We start from the raw sequence: 22,768 nt of genomic DNA on the forward strand, positions 1-22,768 counted from the left end.
ATTAAAGGCATTTTATTTACTCGAGAGTGCCTTGGAGTTTTTCTTTGCTTTTCACATCTCCATAATGTGTCGACAATAATTAAACCAAAGCATCACAATGTATGTGACATGACATAGCCTACTGACATTTAAAGTCTGTAATAATCTATATATTTCAACAATGGACAACCACTATGTCTAACCACAGGACACGACATAAATGTTGCACTCAGACCCAGGGCCGTTGCTAGGAATTCTGGGCCCCCTTGAAGAATACTAGAGTGGGCCCCTCCCCCTAACTTTTCCTTTTTTTTTCTTAGACTACTATTGTTTTTTATTTAGCCTTCTTTGTTTTGATGCTAATGCAGCATTACACTGCAAAAACTCAAGTATCTGAGCAAGAATATTTGTCTTATTTCTAGTCAAAATGTAATTTCTAGTCAAAACAAATCTCATTATACTTAAAGTAAGACACATCATATTAAAAGTAGCTTGTTTTTAGACACTTTTTACTTCTTTCAAGCTGATTTTCACTTGGAATAAGTAGAAAAAATCTGATAGTGGAGCAAGTTTTTCTTCCTTATTACAAGCACAAAAAACTTACTTTCACTGGCAGATTTTTCTATCTATTGTGAATCTAAGTGAAAATTATCTAAAAACAAGTTAATTTTTAGGTAATGAGTCTTATTTTCAGTGGAAAGAGATTAGTTTTGACTAGAAATTAGACATTTGGACAAGAAATAAGACAAATATTCTTGGAAAGATGTTGAGTTTTTACAGTGTACTATGAGTATTAGTCAGGGTCTTACGCAGAATAAATCAGTCATACAAAGATTAGACGACTGGGGTTTTTTATGGGCCCCACTGGGCGCTGGGCCCCTAGAGTTATCATCACCTTTCTCCCCTATACAACGGCCCTGCTCAGACCTGCCACAGATCTCTGATACCTCTAAAGGGTAGAAGGCCGCGTGGGCAACGGCACCGGAGAAGCAGCCCAACCCGAAACGCTGCTGCACCGTCAGAGTCTCCTGGGTTCTGTTCTGGGTGTACGCCTTCATCTGGACAGAGTATCATATCGATTTAGGAAATAGGAAACTGGTTTCTTCAATAATTCATACTGGAGAATTTGAGAGCTGCCATACGGCGGCGCACGCCTCACCTGGGCGTAGATGAGACACTGTAGCGTCGACTGTGGTGTCCCTTTCAGCACATTGACAGCGTTGCCTTGCCACATCGACCGCAGACCGCCTGCTCTCATCTCCTGGAAGCCTTGGGAGAAGGCCTTCGATCCATGAACCTATACGGGGTGCAGGGGAAATATTTTAAAGGGATAGTTCAACATTTTTGGTAAATTGGCCCATTGCCATAATCCCTATAGTCATAACAGTAGGTTCGTTACCTTTAATTGTCGGTGCAAGCTATTTTTAGAACGGCGGAGCAGAGCCGTGAGCTGCTCAGAGCTACGCTACGGAGGCTCATGGGATTTCTTGGTTTCCCTCATCAAATTCATCAAATACACAATCCAACAGATTCAGATTCAGATTCAGCTTTATTTGTCCTTTGCAGGAAACTTGTTTTCACCAACCCGTACAAGACATCCTCAAGATGCAACATACAGTATACACATACTGGTGTTGAAAATTAGCACATGTGCTAAACACACCCAAGCAAAGCATTTGTTCTGTCCACTGGAACAGTCTCAATGTATTTGTGATGTCCATATCAAATAAATAAACATAACATAACATACCCACATTAACACATCACCCACATACTATAACAATAGACAAAACACACATTTAGTGGAACGTTACGAGACGGAGTTGTTTTCTGGGCAAATACAGCATGAATTTGCCTCAAAAACGACTCGTTCCATTATTATCTCATAGCGTGGTGAATGTGCAGGTCACAACTTGTCCACCAGAGCGTTTTGGAGTTGTTGGATTGTGTATTTGATGAGTTTGATGAAGGAAACCAAGAAATCCCATTAGCCTCCGTAGCGTAGCTCTGAGCAGCTCGCGGCTCTGCTCCGCCGTTCTAAAAACAGCTTGCACCGACAATTAAAGGTAACAAACCTACTCCTAAAACTATAGGGATTATGGCAACGGGCCAATTTGCCGACATGTTGAACTATCCCTTTAAACTGAATCACTGTCATAGTCAGCTGTAATACATGTGCAATGTGAAGCAGAGATACACCCACATGCCGCAGAGGTAACAGACAAGTGTGAAGACAGACAGAGGGAATTATGTCACACTTCTGTCAACGTCTTTTCACTTTTTTAATCTGTGAGGTCAGAGTCAGCAACAGAAAAAAATCACTATATGTCCTGAATAATCATCCTGCAGCAGATAAAAAGGTGAAGCACTTGAAAAAACAGCACTAAAGATATGACGAGTGTCATAAATGATTGGTCTCTCTCATTCATGTGATTGATATGCCGTATGAACCATAAACTGACTCATCTTCTATTTATTATCAGCAACAGACAGATAATGTAAAATAAAATAGGTCGGCTGATAACAGGCTATCTTTACACCCTGAGACAGTCCAGGAGAACTACCTCTCCAATGTAACAACAGGCTGCACGACAGGAGATCAGAGCAGAGGTTATGTTGTTTATGTGAGTTTGATCTCGTCTTATCTTATAGGGAACACTAAATCTAACACAATAATCTGAGCTGTTAGGACAATTTACTGGGTTTAGGAGCTTTAAACTGTGCCTCATGGTCTTTACTCAGCAAATAGTAAAAGTTATAGTGTAAGGCGTGGTCGTAAGCTCTGAAAGTCAGTTATCAGACCTGTGTTACAGCAACTGAAAGCTACAAATGAACTATACAACTATACAATAGTTGCTGCACTAGGAAACCTAAAAAAGTGTTTGCAAGCTTAATGCACAAGAAAGTGAGAACTGGGCGACTTCAGGAAGTGGATTTTGTATTGCACATCAGCCAATAATCTAACTGACTCTCCCCCCAAGGTGCACCACTGAACCAAATGTGAAATGTTGTAAATAGCGTTGGGTTTAGAAAATCTATTTTCCGAAGTACGCCACTTCCTGTTTCCTGTTTACTGAAGAGTTGCACTGTTAACTTCTGGAGTAGGTCATGTTAAATAAATGTGCATTCACGTAACTGCTTTTGCTTACAAATTTCAGTGTACATTTTCAATTTTCAATAATGCAACGTTCAATAATAACGTCTTCCTATAGACAAATAAGTTGCCTTTGATTCAATTTGTTGCCCAGAGATAGTAATGCACCAGGTTAGAGAGTTCCATCTTTGAACAATTTGCAGCATTAGTTCTGTGAAAATCTCTGTCATATAACCAACAAAATTGGTATTAAAACTAAAATATCTCTAAATGAATCAATATCGAATAGAATGCATGGGGACTAAATCAGTAGCAGTACCCATGCAAATGTAAATAAAATGTTCTTGGAGCATCCTTGCATGTATTTTTCACAGATTATATGCAATGAAGTGATGCATTTCTAAAGCAGTGGCACCTGTTCTTGGAGCTGACCTGAAGTTGGGTCTTCAGGCGGTCGATGGGCGCCGTCACGGTGCGGGAAACACCGTCTGCCAGACCCGCTGCCAGGACAAACGTCTTCCACGCTCCAAAACCGGACGCCTCCTCGGGGAACTCGAGGGGCATCGCACGGCTCTCCCCGACATCAAAAACCTGCAGGAAAATGTAGTGTATTATCCACCTGAACATTTTTGCTTTAATATCTTCAATTATCTAATGTTTTTCATGGTGTTTTCTTAGCCTAAAAGTTAAGGGATATGTCAGAAGTAATTCACCATTTCGATAGGAACTTCATTTGTAATAAGTAACAGTTTATAGTTAAATGGAATAAATATAAATAAATTCAGATGTTACAAGAGAGAAAAGGCACACGCATACATTTACAGCAAGATGTTTAGATTAGGTGTCTAGTAGTAGTGTGGAATGTATCCTGAGAAATGTGTTTCTTGTCATCTACCCATCTCTGTGGGTCATAGTTTTTGGGGAAACTTGACACTGTATCTATGTTTAAAGCAGAAGTAAGTGATATTTTTGTGTTAATATAAGTCTTAAATAGTTATATCTTCCGACAGCAATCACTTACATTCACTTACAGGAGAAAACATTTATCGTATCCTACAGTTTTTATCCAATGAGGAGAGAGAACGGCATGCAGGGCTGTGTGTGCAGCCAAGGGATGCCGTGAATGTGGTGACATAGGGACGAGGACTGTTATGGTGCGTTCAAGGCAACTCGTAACTCGTGTTTTTCTGACCTGTGAAGTCGTACCAGTTCGATCTGGTATGAGTTGACGGGTCAGAAGTTACGAGTGGCCGTTATAGTGACTTTCACCGGTAAAACAGGTCGGAAAAACACGAGTGGGTTGCCTGGAACGCTACAAAGTCGTAAGTTGTGACTTGAAGCTGTAATTTACGGTTTCAAAAGCCTGCCTGGAACGCAGCATTAGCCAAAACGACCGGATCGCTTACTTCTGCTTGGTCAAGAGGTTAAATGTCAGAAGGCATATGTTAGATTCTGTTTTTAGATCCTGTCTTTGTCTGACCATCCTGGTCAGTTATATCCTTCTGTGGGAGAAGATGGAGTTTTAGAAAACGTATATAAGGTTTGGGGTTTAGGCCAAGAGAGAGAGATCTCATATTGGACCAGAGATGCTCCACGATTCGGCATTTTTGTACACTGTTCTTTTTCCTGTAATAAACTCTTTTTGAATGCAAGAAAAGACGTGTCGGCGGTGATCCCTTCTTTTCATCAACACATCAATATACCACAAAAACACATTCATCATGCTGTGTGGTCTTTTTTTTTTTCTTTTGTTTTTAAAATCACTCTATTATTACACAGCATGTGAGAGTTTTCTTACCAGCTGGTGTTTCCATGAGGTCACCAGCTCCCCGATGCTGTCCACAGGGTTGAGGATGATGTGGTGCAGGAACTCCCCCCAGTCCACTGTCATGGAGCTGTCCTTATCCATCCTGGTGTCAGCAAGCAAACACAACAACACACATATAATAATAATATATAACATAGAAAATGTTCATAGTGTTGCTCCTTTTTTGTTTTATTTATAGTCTAAAATATCATCACCAAGTATCACTTTACAGAAATCCATACAAGTAAAGGTTGCAAACTGATATTTCTTACAGAGCAGTAATAAGCCATTATGTAAGATAATATCAGGTTGTGAGGCCGAATTGAAGGATAAGTTTATTGCTAATTTACCTTCATTCATAATGGGCTTTTTCCATCTTAAGTGAACCATTAAAGTCTGTGTTTAAATTAAATGTTAGTGAGTCATTAGTCAGTGGCTTTGATGCTGCGCTGCCTCCTTGTTGAGGCCAAAGTGCTGAATTAGAAGAGATGCCACATCACATCAGTCTGATCAAAGACTACAGTAAGAGGATTCCCTAAATTAAACACGTGCTCCCGATCTGGGAACACTTGTTTAATTTTACCGACACTAGGATGTTTATTATTACTGATCATCAAGCTTGATTTAGTGTCATCAATAAAGTACTAATCAATGATATCTTCACAACAGAGTAAAGTGATACAAGGTGATTGAACAAACATCAGCACTAGTAATGTGTTGAATGTGAATGAGTGAAATGTGTTTTGAACTCAGTCTGAACCTGTGACTGTGTAATAATTAGATTTCTTTTGTTCAAATATAATAATTAATCCATGGCGGGGGAAAAAAAATCTTACATTTGTATTATTTTTTTTGCATTCGGCTTTGAAATGACCACTCCTAACTCCTTAAACAAACAAATGATGTCCTCCTGGTCAATCACTCCTGATCAGAGAAGAAATGCACAAAATTACAAACAAGATACTGGGATTGTTTCTTCCACGTATTGTCTGCAAACTGTCAAGTGATGACTGCACACGGTCACAGAGTGCAAAGTCTGTGGTACCGTTCAGTCAGTGTACCATAAATAACTTTGACGTCTGCATGTGAGCTGTTTCCCGTGTGACCTTGAAAATGCTGTTTATTGCCAAAATAAATCAACATATACTGTAGTTTAGTTTAAAAATAAAATATACAAGTAGGAACACACAGCTTCTACATAGTAAAACACATTATGTTATGTAAAGAAAAACAAAACTATGGCTACAATTCTCAAAAAAAACAAAACAATTAATGAATAAATAAGAGTATTTGTATTCAACCAGCTCAGTTCCACTTCACAACATTATTTAAAGTTAAAGAAACAAGATATTTTTAAGATTAATTTGGAAGTTTAAGACTGTCAGTACTCACCACACTTGTTCTTATCAAGGTCATGAAAGTGAATTTTCCACGTTTTCTCTCTGTCCATCATGTAGCTGAGGAACTCTGTATAATCCAACAGGCCATCTTTGTTTTTATCATAAGAATTAATGATGTTCTAGGATGGAGGAAAAAAAAGAAAGAAAAATTATTTCACTAGCTGGTTTGAGTTGACATTTTAATTAAGGAACCAATGAAACAAAGCCTACTATGCATTGCACACTGTGAGAAATGATATCATCAGATTATTACCTGGACCTTGCCGTCTGCTGAGAGGATCCCATGCTTCTTCATTTCATCATGCAGCTCTGCTACAGATACGAATCCATCTTTGTTTTGGTCCAATTTGACAAATAAACCACGAAACTGGTCCATGGTTGGTTCAGGTGATAATTCCTAAAAAATAAAAATAAAAAATCAAGCTGTGGGAAGAAAAAAAAAGAGGCGATATGAAGCTTGATCAGCCTGAAACAATAAAAGCATTAACAGAAATGATTGACCTGCAGCTGTACGCCGACGCTGACTCATGGCAGGGCCCAGAGCCAATGCAGTATGAGAGTGTAACATCAGCAGCTCCAAGACAAAACCCCCCTCACCGTCTGTGTGGAGCAGCAGGTGGCGCTGTGGCTGCAGGAGAAGAGGAGGAGGAGGCCACTACAGCCCCACATCATCATCATCATCATCATCATCCTCAATCATCACTGTGCCCTCTCTGCTACTATTTGTGGAGCTGGTGACAGAGTTTTCCAGAGACAGAGAGAAGATTGTTATAATAAATAAAACACGAATAGTGATGAATAATGAGTAAAATAACTTGTAGGCCTAGCAACTTAACTTTTAAAAATGAAAAATGAAACTAAACCTTCCATGTTTAGGGTTAGGCTAGGTGGTTAGGTGTTGAGCCAACAATAGGAATAGTCTGGTATCTGCATAGTGCATGGCGCCAAAACATGAAAACAGTGGCCCAGGGACCTGAAACACACGCACACACACACACACACACACACACACACACACACACACACACACACACACACACACACACACACACACACACACACACATAGGCTAGATAGAACTTTATATAATAACAATCATATAATATAAAAATCTAGCAGAAAAAAAGAGCAAAACCTGACATTATCATCCATAAACCCAAATGACATGGTGCGTTCAGGCCGGTAGGTAAATGTGCCATGTGTCTGTGGAGGTAAAGAGTGGGTGAAGGGGGCGCAGCTGTCGGTTTGCTGTGTGATGTGATGTGATGTGATGTGATGTGATGTGATGTGATGCTGTCATCTTTATAATTTACCTAAAACACAAAGGGCAGCAGCACTTTGTCCCCCTGCTCTCACCTGGGGTCTGTGTAAAGGAGCCCGGTTTAGTGAATGACGTGCCTCAAAATGACTCTCAAAATGTGCTTTCTAGAAAGAGCCGCTCGAGTTAGACCTGGTTAGATAGAGCTAAACCGGAAGTGGACTTTCAAAATAAGACCAGATATTTTGTTCGACCATGTAGGCTACAGCTCATAAAATTAATTTTTATAAAAAAAAATGCCTACGTGCAAAGGATCTGCACAGATACCTCCTATTACACCAATTTCGTTTATTTATTTTTTTTCCATTTACGTTATGTCATGAAGTGTGGTTTTATTTGATAGCCGCATGACAAATAAAATTGAGACAGTCCCTGTTTAGATGGATTAAGTTGAAGTTATCGGTGTCATTATACATTATTTATTTTGGCTCAACTTCCTCTATATTTGAAATTTGCATTTAAAGGGATAGTAGCATTTTTTTGGGGTTGTATGATCTAACCAACTGCTGATCGGCGGGCGCTAACCCTGGGCGGAGGGATACGTGAGTTGGTTAGGTCCAAATAAAAACTGTGTTTTTCCTGCACTTTGAGGGGCTGGAAAAAATTATATTATAGCGAACAATGGAACTGTGTATTTTTTTTCGGGTAAAACCTCTTTTAGGCCACGAAAATAGGCCGTTTCTTTGGGTCCATTCACAACACTGTATGTTGTAAATCTCTGGGCAGGGCTATTATGGGCTGGCGTTGCTAACGGGAGGAGTGCAGAGAGTCTTCTACTGCAATTAAAGTACTAAGGGGCTATTTGTAGATCATACAACCCCACTTTAAAAAAAATGCTACTATCCCTTTAACTAAAAATTAATTAGTGGCTTTGGGCTTCAGGGGTCCAACAGCTAAATTTTGCCTTATGGCCTCCAGCAGTTAAATCTGGCCATAGCCTACTTTCATCTTAAAATGTTTAAACCTGATTTAACCTATTCCTATCACGTTATCCACTTCATTTTTGATAAATAAACACAACTAAAAGTGGATGAATTTGGCACCTTTATTCCTGTGCTAAACCGGATCTAGATTTATTTATCGTGTCTAACTTGACTTTGGCGCTGTTGGATGCAGAGGGAGGGAGCCGTGGCTATTTAAAGAGGGTCATCCAGTCACGGATAAATAACAGAGGGTCCACGGCGTTGACTAACCGCCTCTAAATGGTCTTCATCCTGCACCGTGTGTCCGTCTGCGGATACTTATTGTGTTTTAGTCCAGACTGAGGCCGCTTCACTTCACTGCTGTGACAACCCTCCCGTCGACCAGACTCACACCAGCATCAGCTCTTCCCCTGAGGACTAGTAGTCCGCTTCTTTTATTTATTTATCTATTATTTATTATTTATTTCTCCATCTGGGATAGGCGAGAAATGGGTAAGGATTACTACAAAACGTTGGGTATCTCCAAAGGCGCCACAGAGGAGGATATAAAGAAAGCTTACAGAAAACAAGCCCTGAAATGGCACCCGGATAAAAACAAGTCTGCAGCCGCCGAGGAGAAATTTAAGGAGATCGCTGAGGCATATGAAGTCCTGAGCGACCCGAAGAAAAGGGAGATTTATGATCAGTATGGAGAGGAAGGTAATGTGCGTGTGCGTGTGCGTGTGTAATGTGCGTGTGTCTCTTCTATTGCACTGAAACTCATCTTTTACCTGGTGTCACGGTCCTTAATTCACCGTCAATAGGCTACCACCGTTATAAAACTGGATGGCCAGATGTGAAACACACAGCTGGCTTAAATATAAATACAAATCCCACTCTGACTGCAACCAACCAGCTGTTCAGCAGACCTACAGTTTGGGGCATTTTAATATTTCAAAGATTATCCTCATGGCTACTGTCTCGTCATGCAGCTTCAGGCCACTGATAAATAAAGAATTAAAGGCTTGTCATCATTTCCATAACAGATTTTTTTATTTTTTATTATCAAATAAGTGGGTGCTTTAATGAACAAGATTAGCATTTTCATTATGTCTGACCTTTTCTGTTCTGTGTGGTACCTCTGAAGTATCTATCTATCTATCTATCTGAACACGAGGGTTTAATTATCAGTCCAGATGGTTCTGGGTGGGGAAGCAGCATGTCTCATGTGAAGAAGGTAAGAAAATAACACGGATCATCCTACATATTCAAATGAAAGGTGACTCAAATTATGATTTTATGCAAATTAATTTAAGTCACCTTGATGATGCATCAGAAAGTAGACTAGAAACACTGCAAGAAAGGGTCAGTGTAGCTATGTTAAATAAAGGTGTATTTGTAATGTAAATCGTTAATATGGTCTCACATGGTCTTTTTGAAAAGCTTAATGATGCCATGTAACAAACAGAGTATCTAAAAAAAAAATACAAAAATGGAGGTCATGGGAATTGATCCACCAAAAACCTAGATCTTGATTATTCTTTAAAAAACGCCCAATAAATACCAAACAGTTGGTCCAAATCCAGTAGGCGACCTCCAGTCACCTCAATACTGAATACCAAATGGTGCCATCAACCGTTTGGTATTAAGCTCAAACAATGAATTGATCATCAAAATAATTCTGTTGATCAATGCATCGATTACTTGCCTAATCATTGCAGCTCTGATGATAAATTGAACTGAATGTGGACTGGTCACTTTGTGGTTGATAACACAAGGTCAGTGTTCGTTCGGCAGATTGGATTTGTGCGTCCCCGTTGTCATAGTAGCCAGCTCGTCTCCCACCGCTCAGTGTTAAAGGAGATATATTATGCCCCCCTTTTCCACAAATTAAAATAGTTCCCAGGTGTCTTAAAGACATGTCTGTGACATGCTTTGGTCAAAATATCCTAAGGATCAAACATCACAGCTCTTTTCATCCTCTCAAAACAGCCCTGTTCAGAACGGCTGGTTTCAGTGCCTGTGCCTTTAAATGCAAATGAACCACTGCTAGCCCCGCCCCTTCTACCGGTCCCAGGTAGGGGTGGGGTTATGCAAATTAGAAAACTAGTTGCATCACTGGAAGACAACTGAGGGAACAGATCGTAAAACCACATGGATTTCAGCCTGAAAATTACCAATTTTTTTGTCAATTCTCACATTTTGGAGGTCGGAAGGCCCAGATCCTATGTTAAAGAGCCTTCAGAAAGTGATTTAAGCAATATATCACGACAGGTCGTGGTATATGCTCATTATACCACGGCTAAGGGGCGTTGTTCGGCCCGACGCGAAGCGGACTGGTCCAGGGACTGGAGTGATATATTGCTTTTATAAAACGGTTACCAATAATGACAATATGAAAGAGGGATACGCAATCAATTTCATGTAGTTTTATTCAACCCGAAATACATATTATCCAATAAAATAGCCTCACTGTGAAAAAAAATAGTCCCACCTCTCCAGACGTTAGCTCCAAGTAGCTCTGCATCTCGTCTTTTCCTCCGCTTTTTTTCAGGTGAAAGTCACTGCTCAATCCCCTCTACCATTGTTAACCCTGGAGGTGAAAGTTCATCTTAAACATGTGAATTCAACTACTTTAGTCCGTTTTTTAACATCGTAAAAACACCAGCTGTCTTTTGCTGCGGACTGCAACAGTCCGTTGTCATGGATACATGACAACAACTTCCATTCATACCAGTCATACGTGCCTGTTGCGGAGTGATAGCCTACGCTGTGATAAGGCTTTAGAATAGTAGCCGTTAACGGTTAACAACCAATCAGATTGCCGGATTTCACCTTTCCGTTTTATAAATTTCCATAATATGACCCCTTTAAAGTCAGGATAATCAATGAGTCATGTCTGATGTCCACCACCACCAGGTCTCAAGGGAGGAGGCGGCCCCACCAGCGGCGACGGACAGGGCAGCACCTTCACCTACACCTTCCACGGGGATCCCCACGCCACCTTCGCCACCTTCTTCGGGGGGGCCAACCCCTTCGAGATGTTCTTCGGGCGCAACAAAGCCAACGGCCGGGACGACGAGGACATGGAGGTGGACGGGAACGACCCCTTCGGCTCGTTCACCAGCTTCAACCTGAACGGCTTCCCCCGGGGGGACGGCCACATCGGCCTCGGCGGCCAGCAGCGGCGGAAGCAGGACCCGGCGATCGTCCACGAGCTGCGGGTCTCGCTGGAGGAGGTCTTCCACGGCTGCACCAAGAGGATGAAGATCTCTCGCAAGCGGCTGAACCCGGACGGGAGGACCATGCGCAACGAGGACAAGATCCTCGCCATCGAGATCAAGCGGGGGTGGAAGGAAGGAACCAAGATCACGTTTCCTCGGGAGGGGGACGAGTCGCCCAACACCATCCCCGCCGACATCGTGTTCGTCATCAAGGACAAGCCACACCCTCACTTCAGGAGGGAGGGGTCCAACATCGTGTATCCTGTTCGCGTGAGCTTGCGACAGGTGAGGCGCTTTTTTTTCTATTTCAGCGTGTTTGGGTGTGTTTTTATTAAAGCAGAAGTAAGCGATCCGGTCGTTTTGGCTAATGCTGCGTTCCAGGCAGGCTTTTGAAACCGTAAATTACAGCTTCAAGTCACAACTTAAGACTTTGTAGCGTTCCAGGCAACCCACTCGTGTTTTTCCGACCTGTTTTACCTGTGAAAGTCACTGTAACGGCCACTCGTAACTTCCGACCCGTGAACTCGTACCAGATCGAACTGGTACGACTTCACAGGTCGGAAAAACACGAGTTACGGGTTGCACCATAACAGTCCTCGTCCCTACGTCACCACATTCAGGCGCATCCCTTGGCTGCACACACAGCCCTTCATGCCGTTCTCTCTCCTCATTGGATAAAACTTGTAGGATACGAGAAAAGTTTTCTCCTCGGCTCAGAGCAGAGCAGAGTGACTGACAGACCCGTGTTTCGGTCCAAACACTCTATGTAAGTGATTGCTGTCGGAAGATATAACTATTTAAGACTTATATTAACACAAAAATATCGCTTCCTTCTGCTTTAAGTCATTGAATCAACGTTGGACTGGAACGTTGATTTTAGATCTGTTTGGACCTTTTTTTAATATTGAAACAATGTTGATTTTCTAACTAAAGATCAATGGTATTTCTACTGAAAAGATATTGAAACAATTTTGAAATTTCAACCATTGAACAATGTTGATTTTCTAACTAAAGCTCAACTGAATTTCAATGGTATTTCTATTAACACTAATATTGAAACAATGTTGAAATTTCAACCTAACTAAACAGATCAACCCACTTTCAATGATATTTCAAATGATATTAAACCACAAAAAATACTAAATATGCCTCTATATTTCAGCGTGTTTGAGTGTATTTTTATTAATAGAGTCTGACAGATGGATTAGTCACAGAGAGAGAGAGAATGCTACTTTAAAGCTCTGAACAACCCGGTCATAATCAATAAACCCAAGGTAGCTAGTGTACCTCAAAAGTTTTCCCTGGAAAGTAGAGGCGTAATGCATGAGCATAGTACCAAACTACACACACACACACACACACACTTATGTAACGTGGATCATCATCAGCATTGAGAAATAGGAGCTGTAGCACAGGGAGGTGAGAGAGGCGGCGGCCGCCCACGCACACTCACACACACAGTGCAAGATGTACTTATACGGTTCCTCCTACTCTCCTCAACACTCAGAAATACATCTCTGAATATCTCAATGCTGCAGACGTGACTCATGCTGAGAAATCACATATTAGATCAGATTAAATCAACTTCTAATCACATTAAATGTTCTCCAGCGGTACCAACGTTTGAAGATTGTTTTTGTTTTTTCACTGTAGGTTGATGAATGAATGAATGCAGGGCCGGTCCCTGGCATAAACACTCTATGCGGTTGTTTAGGGCCACAGCCGTTAGGTGGGGGGCCACATGATCAGAAAGGTACCGGGGTTCATCAAGTCATTTAAACATCCTGAGGTCTGCACGTGCAGCTATGAGCTTTATATGTAATGTGAAGTCAATATTCAGCTTCTTTTATTTCACATTTGAGACATTTGGTGAAAATAGAATGGCAGAATGACAACATTTGTGCTCAAAAAACAATCTTACAGAATTTCATTTTAGACTTGTTTTCTACACTTATCTATTACTGTATTCATATCCTATTTCAAGCACCAAAACAGTTCATTCTCATGACTGAAGGAGTGTTTTCACAAGGGGTTTGAAATTTTTCAAAAAGCAGACCTCAAATTTCCAGCATTTGTCCTAAATTATTTCTTTATACAGTGTTCTAGGACAAACTGGCCTCAGTGTGCTTACAGCGGAGGTTCTAATATTTAGACATAAAACACTTGAGTATTGTTACATCTGCAAGTATCTTAAAAAGATAAATTTAAGAAAATATGTAAAAGTTGAGAAAATGGCCTCAAACCTCAGAGGGCATAAACATGTCTGTATTCAGTTTTAACCAGTGATTTGGTGTTTGCGCTTAGAGTGCAGGGCCACAAACAAAAATCTTGTTTAGGGGGCCACCAACATCCTAGGGCCGGCCCTGTATGAATGAATCCTTGTCAGGAGATGTTTGTTTACATCGTGCTTTGTTATTTATGTTCAAAAACACAAGATTTGTTGATGTTGATGTAGTTTATTTAGTTTATTTATTAAGGGACAGTGTGCAATGACATTAATCATTTGCAGAAAATGAAGAGATGGTTTAGCTCTCACAGCTAATTTCCATCTGCAGTTATATACAATATATAAAAAATATACAGAAAACACAGACGCCACACTACTATATGTACAAGGGTGATACATAGAATGACACAAATAGACGATAGACAACACAAATATACAGTTTCCACATCTAAAACGACCAGGTCAAGTGCAATACATTTGAGAAAGGTCTACCCTATCCTATATGATCAATGGAAAGAAAAGCTGAGTCATAGGCCTACATGATACAAAATACAATAATACGTTTTAAAATTCCCAAATTCCTATTTCACAAGATTTTAAAATAATTTCATAGATTGAATGCGTTAAGAGGTAGTAAGATACTTTATTTTTTTTATCACTTACATTTTGTATTGAGTTTTCACATGTATATAGGCAAAAACAATACAGCAAACAAGGTACAAGTTAGACTAACAATAATAACACTAACATACTGTCTGGAGATACTACTGTTCAGTCCACTGTTCCATTTAGCATTCGTTCAGTTGGTGTCATGTCTCATATAAATGTTCCATTTTTCCCAGTTTCTTTCAAATACGTTCTCTTTGAGTCTCAACAGGTAGCCTATGTCAATTTTTCCATAACAAGGATTTCAAGATACATCACTGGACAAGTATTTGGGATTTCATATCCCAAAACATTTTTTACAACGGAGTTAAAGCAGAAGTAAGCGATATTTTTGTGTTAATATAAGTCTTAAATAGTTCTATCTTCCGACAGCAATCACTTACATAGAGTGTTTGGACCGAAACACGGGTCTGTCAGTCACTCTGCTCTGCTCTGAGCCGAGGAGAAAACTTTTCTCGTATCCTACAATTTTTATCCAATGAGAAGAGAGAACGGCATGAAGGGCTGTGTGTGCAGCCAAGGGATGCGCCTGAATGTGGTGACGTAGGGATGAGGACTGTTCAAGGAAACTCGTAACTCGTGTTTTTCCGACCTGTGAAGTCGTACCAGTTCGATCTGGTACGAGTTCACGAGTCAGAAGTTACGAGTGGCCGTTATAGTGACTTTCACAGGTAAAACAGGTCGGAAAAACACGAGTGGGTTGCCTGGAACGCTACAAAGTCGTAAGTCGTGACTTGAAGCTGTAATTTACGGTTTCAAAAGCCTGCCTGGAACGCAGCATTAGCCAAAACGACCGGATCGCTTACTTCTGCTTTAACATTTTGCCAGTATATCCTCATTTTTATACAATTCCAGAAGATGTGTGCGTGGTCTGCCTCAACGCTCCCGCATAATCTCCAGCAGTCTTGTTGTATAGCGAGTTGCCTAGATTTTTATCTTTGGTGTTATAAAATAGCGAGTTTTTCCAGCAGAACTCCCTCCATATTAATGAATTTGTTGATGTACATTGTGTCTGACACATGTGGTACCACTCCTCCTCACTAAAATACATTTTTAAGAGACTAACTGAGTAACAATTGCCCTGCTCTTGCCCTGACTTTACATCCATATTTCTGTCTTTGCAGTCGTTGTGTGGATGCTCGGTTACCGTGTCGACGATAGATGGGAAGACGTGCAACATGAAGATCACGGACGTCATCAAGCCCGGCTTGAGAAAGACTGTCGCCGGGCAGGGTCTCCCGCTGCCCAAAAACCCCGAGCAGAGAGGAGACCTGGTGGTGGAGTTTGACGTGAACTTTCCCGACGCGCTGCCCGGCAACGCCAAGGACGTCCTGAAACGGCATTTACCTACTTAGGAAAACAGAAGGACATGGATTTGAATGGATGGATGAGGGGAGGGGGATGAAGGGGAAGGGGATGAGGGGGGGTAGAGGAGATACCCGCATGACAGCACTCACCCTCGTTACCAAACACACACACACACAAACACAAACACACACACACAGGGACAGTTTATGACAGCTCACAGATGGACCCCGTGCAATTTCTATTTTTGAGCTATGTGGTGTTTTTATAAATACCGTCGTGCATGTTGCCAAGGTGACACAGGTGAAAGACTGTCTGGGGGTCTGGTTTATATATCTGACAGTACACGATTTATGTATGTGTGCGTGGGTCTTTTCCACGGTCACTTTAACCTTTTGTTTGTTAAGTTATCTGGTTGTGAATGAGTCGAGTGAGTCTCCTGTTGCCACTGACACTGGAAGATGTCGCAGTGATCCCGGGGGACGCTGCTGCTGTGCCAAAATGTACATTTTACAAATCCGACAGGTTTCATTTCTGACATTTTAATTAATAACCGTCAGTTTTTGATACTGTCTTTAAAGCTGTGTACAAGTTATCCAAGCGGATAGTGGTGGTTGAGTGAACTCATTGGGATCGTCATGTGTGCATTTTTAGAAACTCATAGTTAAGATGTTGAAGATTGAATTTTAAAATAAATATTTCCACATGAGCTTGATGATCTTGAGCCGTGTCAGTCATGGAGAGAGAGGCATTCAGCGACTCCTCCTCCTCCCCCTCCTCTGTGAAATAAACACTGCATTAACTATAATCACTTTAAAACCACTAATGCTGCTGCTTAGGCCTATTAATAGTCAGTCTGCATAGCGATATTACACTGAATGGGTTCTCTGCAGCGCCGGGCGGGAAATCAATCACATGCTTTCTTTAGAAAATACCGTACTATATTTTGCTAGTCAGATGTGGATATTTTGTCGTTGTAAACAAGTAAAACTCATATGGTGACATTTCAGAGATCGAAATTAAAAATATATCGACTGGATTTAATGCTTTAAAAGTTACTAATGGCAAAACTATGACTGTGTAAATATAGCTGGGGTCTCAGCTGCTGGATATCAGCTGCCAACACACAGAGGCCTTTACGTTTTCCCACCAGGGGACGCCACATCACTCGTCATGGAGTGGGGGGCCCACAGAGGGGAGGATCAATGGGGCACTAGGGGGGAAGAGAGGCAGTAGAAACAGTTATTTCTACCCTGTCAGGGCCGTTGTATAGGGGAGAAAGGTGATGATAATTCTAGGGACCCAGCGCCCAGTGGGGCCCATAAAAAACCCCAGTAGTCTAATCTTTGTATGACTGAATTATTCTGCATAAGACCCTGACTAATACTCATAGTACACTGTAAAAACTCAACATCTTTCCAAGAATATTTGTCTTATTTCTTGTCCAAATGTCTCATTTCTAGCCAAAGCCAATCTCTTTCCACTTAAAATAAGACTCATTACCTAAAAATTAACTTGTTTTTACATCATTTTCACTTGTTTCAAACAAATTTTCACTTGAAATAAGTAGAAAAATCTGCCAGTGAAAGCATGTTTTTGTGCTTGTAATAAGGAAGAAAAACTTGTTCCATTATCAGATTTTTTCTACTTATTCCAAGTGAAAATCTGCTTGAAAGGAGTAAAAAGTGTCTAAAAACAAGCTACTTTTAATATGATGTGTCTTATTTTAAGTGTAATGAGATTTGTTTTGACTATAAATTACATTTTGACCAGAAATAAGACAAATATTCTTGGTAAGATACTTGAGTTTTTGCAGTGTAATGCTGCATTAGCATCAAAACAAAGAAGGCTAAATAATACATGATAATACATACGTAGTCTAAGAAAAAAAACTGGAAAAGTTAGAGGGAGGGGCCACTTTAGTATTCTTTAAGGGGACCAGAATTCCTAGCAACGGCCCTGACCCTGTGTGGCCTCTATTAAAGCCATATAATGCTTGGTATTAGATGCATTTTACATTACATTCATGTTTTTATCACATATTCTCACAGACAAGTTTCCTACTTTTATGTTGTTACCATCCACCACTGATTTATAAACGATGTAATCTCTATCTTTTATTAACTAGTGCTCTGGGGATGAAACAAATAGCTCTTCTTACAGACAACGATTTGTGTTAAAACGGCGCTGCCCGTCCCTGAACTGAATAACTTACATGCACATTTGTGAAAATGATGAGTCACTACCGTCGAGGGAGGGAGGAGAGTAAACACACCTGCTCCTGCTTCAGTGTGTGAGTTTATCCGCCTGATGGGAATCTTCACTGTATGAAGATCACTGTGTCCTCTTAATACAAGATCAAACTCATACATTAATGCACATATATATCTATATTAATCAGCTCAAGTGTTGTTGCTTGTGTAATAATGACGTGCCCTATACTTTCTAAATGTCAAGGTATTTTTCTTCAGTTGTCTTGACTATGTAAATATTTCACAGGTGCATTTTCCTCTGTTCAGCTTAGCTCATGTTTATTATCTCCCACTTAATCAAGAAGATGAAACAGTGGGTGTAAAACACAAACCACAAACCTTAAATGCACTCATTGAACATTTCAGTGATGAGTAGGCTAGATCAGTGGTGGAAAGTAACAATATAATTGTAATAGGCCTTAATTAAGTACACAAGAACTTGCTCTTCGTAGTTCAGTATTTCTGTTTATCCGACTACATTTCATACATTCATAATTTTCTACTTCTCTGAATTAAGAGATTTCTTTAAAATGAAAGACCTGCTACTGGTTTCAGGCACCTTAAAGGGATAGTTCAACATTTTGGCAAACTGGCCCATTGCCATAATCCCTATAGTCATAGCAGTAGGTTTGTTACCTTTAATTGTCGGTGCAAGCTGTTTTTAGAACGGCGGAGCAGAGCCGCGAGCTGCTCAGAGCTACGCTACGGAGGCTCATTATGGGATTTCTTGGTTTCAAACTCATCAAACTCATCAAATACACAATCCAACAACTCCAAAACGCTCTGGTGGACAAGTTGTGACCTGCACATTCACCACGCTATGAGATAATAACACAACGTTACCAGACAGAGTTGTTTTCGAGGTAAATTCAGAGACTGCTTGCTGAAAAACTGTCCCTGAAGGCAACGTGCATCAGCGGTTTTGCATGAATTTACCTCGAAAACAACTGATAATGCTTACCTTTTCTTTTAGAAACGATTTTGAATGCACAACTTGATTCATGTTTAAAGCTTTGATACTGGTGCGTACATTGCCAAACTTAAAAATAGCATAGGTAACACAATTTTTCAGGTCATATTTAAATATTGAGGCCCAGGTTTTACTAAAACTGTAACTTTTCCTGTTCACACCAGACGTTCGGGTCACTAGGTGGTCAATGCTGTAAAGAGCATCTGTGTAAAAGTATTTCAAAGTGACCCTGGAGCTAACATGAGACATCAGTGATCTGAATTGGACAAATCAAGTTGGTGTCTCCCAAAATTACAGCGTTTTTATTTTTTTTTTTTGCACAAAATACCTTTCTTGTGCAGCTGTCTCTCTATATCAGCTCAACAGAGAAACCCTGTTTATGAAAACTCAATTAGGACATTTTACTTCAAAAATGCTGCACCTTTAAAAAAAAAAAGAAAATAGAAAAAAGACATCCACATGATACCTTTGAAATATGTCCAGTCCACATGATGTGTCCAGTTTCAGTATTTTGTTCACCCTGTAAAAGAAAACAGGCTTCAGACCGACACTGTGGACAGATATAAAACACAATACTTCAGCACACTTTGCAAAATATCAGAGGAAATCATAACAGAAGAATTGAGATGCTGGTTAAAGAAAACGTAGCTTTACGAAGTCGAGTTTCTTCTCTGTGTTAATATTTTAATGCCTCATGCCGTGCTGCTGGATTGAGTGTGGTTGAAGATAATCAATACTCATCCCTCCCCATTTTAACCAATATTACTTTGCAGCAATAAGTGTTCATAAATTAAGAACAGAGTAATTGTTTTAAAGCACTGGTCCCCCGACTCTGAAACGATCAGATGATTAATCACTGAGATGATTCATTCATGGTCAATGAATTAATTAGTATCAGCTTTGATAATTGATTACATTAGCCTCTCAGAGGTTGAAAGTCCACTTTTGACTTAAACTGTCAAAACCCACAGAGAGATAAAGTTTTCTGTCTGATTCACCTGATAATATTCAGCTGGAGCCAATAATTTAGCATATCTTTTTTAAATGTATGACTCAAAACATCTAATATATTACCAGAATACTTATTACCAATGATTGTGTGATTGTGATACAGTGATTGCCAGAGATGTAGCCTATTAATAATGACAATAACCAGTCAATCAATTAATCAGTGGGGCAATTTGTTTCACAACAGTATAGAAGCACACAAAAGTACAGAAAATACACAAATACACATACTAGCATAATAAATAACATTATGCACAAGCCTAATAAATAATGTAGCCTATATAGCCCCCTTAAAGAATACTAAAGTGGGCCCTCCCTCTAACTTTTCCAGTTTTTTTTTTTCTTAGACTATGTATGTATTATCATGTATTATTTAGCCTTCTTTGTTTTGATGCTAATGCAGCATTACACTGCAAAAACTCAAGTATCTTATCAAGAATATTTGTCTTATTTCTGGTCAAAATGTAATTTCTAGTCAAAACAGATCTCATTATACTTAAAATAAGACACATCATATTAAAAGTAGCTTGTTTTTAGACACTTTCTACTCCTTTCAAGCATATTTTCACTTGGAATAAGTAGAAAAAAATCTGATAATGGAACAAGTTTTTCTTCCTTATTACAAGCACAAAAACATGCTTTCACTGGCAGATTTTTCTACTTATTTCAAGTGAAAATATGCTTGAAAGGAGTAAAAAGTGTCTAAAAACAAGCTACTTTTAATATGATCTGATGATATGAAGTGAAAATGATCTAAAAACAAGTTAATTTTTAGGTCATGAGTCTTATTTTAAGTGGAAAGAGATTAGCTTTGGCTAGAAATGAGACATTTGGACAAGAAATAAGACAAATATTCTTGGAAAGATGTTGAGTTTTTACAGTGTACTTTGAGTATTAGTCAGGGTCTTACGCAGAATAAATCAGTCATACAAAGATTAGACTACTGGGGGTTTTTATGGGCCCCACTGGGCGCTGGGCCCCTAGAATTATCATCACCTTTCTCCCCTATACAACGGCCCTGGTTGTGGTTGAATGAAGATAATCAATAACAATCATCCCTTCCTACTTTAACCTTTAAAAAGTGTTCATAAATGAAAAATAGAAAGTGTTGGCCCCACTTCCCACCCCCATGTGGCGGTCCTGTCCACAGGTGCACCGGTCCGGGATCGACCCCCCTCCTCCCCCCCTGTCCGGTGAAGCCCCGGTCCGTCCGTGCGTCCGTCCGTCCCACTGCGCGTGCGTCCGGCGGCACGCGGAGGGAGACAAACAGAGCAGCTATTGTTGAGCCGAGGAGCAGCCAGCAGGTTGAGTCAAGAGTTTATCCCCACACTCACTCAACTCAACATCTATCTACCTGTTGTTGTTGTTGTTGAACATTTACACCGTCGAAGAACAAAGTCAAACCTCGGCTGCGGGCAGGTGAGGAAGAGAAAAGGTGTTCACGCCACGGAAGGAAGGAAAGAAGGAGGGAAGGAGGAAGAGAGGGAGGGAAGAAGCTGAGGGAAGTAAAGGGGAGCAAAAGAAGGAAGTAAATAAAGGACAACACGACCGTCGGGGCTTGGGACGCAACAGGTACTTCAATGCTCTAGCAGCGGCTCGGACTTTTCTGTTCTTCTGTTCTTCTTACACGGAGAGAAACAAACACAAAAAAGAGAGGGCAAAATGCCGTTGGGACCATGGAAGAAGAAAAACAAGTCGACGAAGGAGCATTTGGTGGAAAACGAGGAGGTCGTGGGACACGCAGGTGCCGGCGGAGGGAGCTTGAGTAGTAAATCCGCCGTGAACGGAGGCGCGGGGCTGCCGCCGCCACCTGCCAGCCTGCGGCCCAAGCTGGTCTTCCACACGCAGCTGGCGCACGGCAGCCCCACCGGCCGCATCGAGGGCTTCACCAACGTCAAGGAGCTGTACTCGAAGATAGCAGAGGCGTTTAACATAAGCCCACCTGAGGTAAGAACTGAAGAGCTCACCTGTCATTAAAAAAAAAAAAAAGCCTACGTCCGTGATTTCATGTGACGTTCAGGGACTATAGTGGTCGATTTTACGCAAAGTACGTGAAGTGTTCATTTCAAACTTGTTTTCTAGACCATGGGTTCTCAACTAGTCTCACTCTGGGACCCACATTTTCCCATGATCATTAAGTCGCGACCCACTTTTATAGAATTCAAACCAAGATTTGTGTTTTTTTAAAGCCTTTAAAAACTCATTTAGCTCTTTATTGAGCAAAGTGCATTTCAGGGCACATGAATGAAACTGAGGAGGACCATGACAACTGCATGTATACGGAAGTGAATAAAAAAATATCAAACTGCACAAAATGGAGACCAACAAAATGATATATTTGACTTCTAATGCATCTCTGCATTCAGAGCATGTTCACAAAAGTGAATAAATATCAAATTGCACCAAATAAAGACCCACAAAACAAAACAAGATTCACTGCATTCAGGCCACATTAATAAGAAAGTAATATCTTTGCATTCAGAGCAAATAATAAGAAAGTGAGGAGCATTACAACTGCATGTGTTCATGTGACCCGTGCCTTTCAATATAAATTATTTTTCAAAATAAAAGACATGTCCAACATCAGATGTGCATTTGAGCAGTTGAGAACCACTG

At 40.5% G+C, this 22,768-nt stretch overlaps 3 protein-coding genes across 5 annotated transcripts in view; 2 read left to right on the forward strand and 1 right to left on the reverse strand.

Moving 5' to 3' along the window:
* slc25a24l (solute carrier family 25 member 24, like) overlaps positions 1–7,011 on the reverse strand; it is an 8,798-nt gene extending 1,787 nt beyond the window's left edge. The window contains exons 1-7 of one of the 2 annotated variants that reach the window (XM_085806111.1): positions 6,534–7,011; positions 6,273–6,399; positions 5,717–5,804; positions 4,872–4,983; positions 3,506–3,664; positions 1,139–1,276; positions 927–1,037 (exon numbers count right to left, since the gene is read on the reverse strand). In XM_085806111.1, the coding sequence (XP_085662237.1) occupies positions 927–1,037; positions 1,139–1,276; positions 3,506–3,664; positions 4,872–4,983; positions 5,717–5,804; positions 6,273–6,399; positions 6,534–6,656 (858 nt within the window). In that variant the 5' untranslated portion in view covers positions 6,657–7,011. The remainder of the gene's footprint in view (positions 1–926; positions 1,038–1,138; positions 1,277–3,505; positions 3,665–4,871; positions 4,984–5,716; positions 5,805–6,272; positions 6,400–6,533) is intronic. The other variant, XM_085806112.1, reaches the window with a different exon arrangement.
* A 1,749-nt stretch (positions 7,012–8,760) lies between these two features.
* On the forward strand, positions 8,761–16,822 carry dnajb4 (DnaJ heat shock protein family (Hsp40) member B4). 2 transcript variants are annotated; one of them, XM_085806115.1, is made up of 3 exons: positions 8,761–9,225; positions 11,428–12,009; positions 15,742–16,822. In XM_085806115.1, the coding sequence occupies exons 1-3, from the start codon at positions 9,010–9,012 to the stop codon at positions 15,970–15,972; spliced, it is 1,029 nt and encodes a 342-aa protein (XP_085662241.1). In that variant the 5' UTR covers positions 8,761–9,009; the 3' UTR covers positions 15,973–16,822. The 2 variants fall into 2 exon arrangements, with proteins under 2 accessions (XP_085662241.1, XP_085662239.1); XM_085806113.1 differs by having other exon boundaries at positions 8,761–9,220; positions 11,420–12,009.
* A 4,854-nt stretch (positions 16,823–21,676) lies between these two features.
* Positions 21,677–22,768, forward strand: part of gipc2 (GIPC PDZ domain containing family, member 2) — a 29,427-nt gene continuing 28,335 nt past the window's right edge. Inside the window, exon 1 of the mRNA XM_085806116.1 lies at positions 21,677–22,099. Within this exon, the coding sequence (XP_085662242.1) occupies positions 21,815–22,099 (285 nt within the window). The 5' untranslated portion in view covers positions 21,677–21,814. The remainder of the gene's footprint in view (positions 22,100–22,768) is intronic.

Source organism: Trachurus japonicus, chromosome 17 (genome assembly GCF_045865225.1).
Source record: "Trachurus japonicus isolate A0001 chromosome 17, Traja_1.0".
Lineage (NCBI taxonomy): Eukaryota > Metazoa > Chordata > Actinopteri > Carangiformes > Carangidae > Trachurus > Trachurus japonicus.

What these genes read in the sequence shown, in the direction of transcription:
- dnajb4 (XM_085806113.1), top strand. Translation starts at nt 9,010, where the DNA reads ATGGGTAAGGATTACTACAAAACGTTGGGTATCTCCAAAGGCGCCACA. An exon ending in TGATCAGTATGGAGAGGAAG is followed by an intron (nt 9,221 to 11,419) that starts GTAATGTGCGTG and finishes CACCACCACCAG; the next exon opens with GTCTCAAGGGAGGAGGCGGC. An exon ending in TTCGCGTGAGCTTGCGACAG is followed by an intron (nt 12,010 to 15,741) that starts GTGAGGCGCTTT and finishes CTGTCTTTGCAG; the next exon opens with TCGTTGTGTGGATGCTCGGT.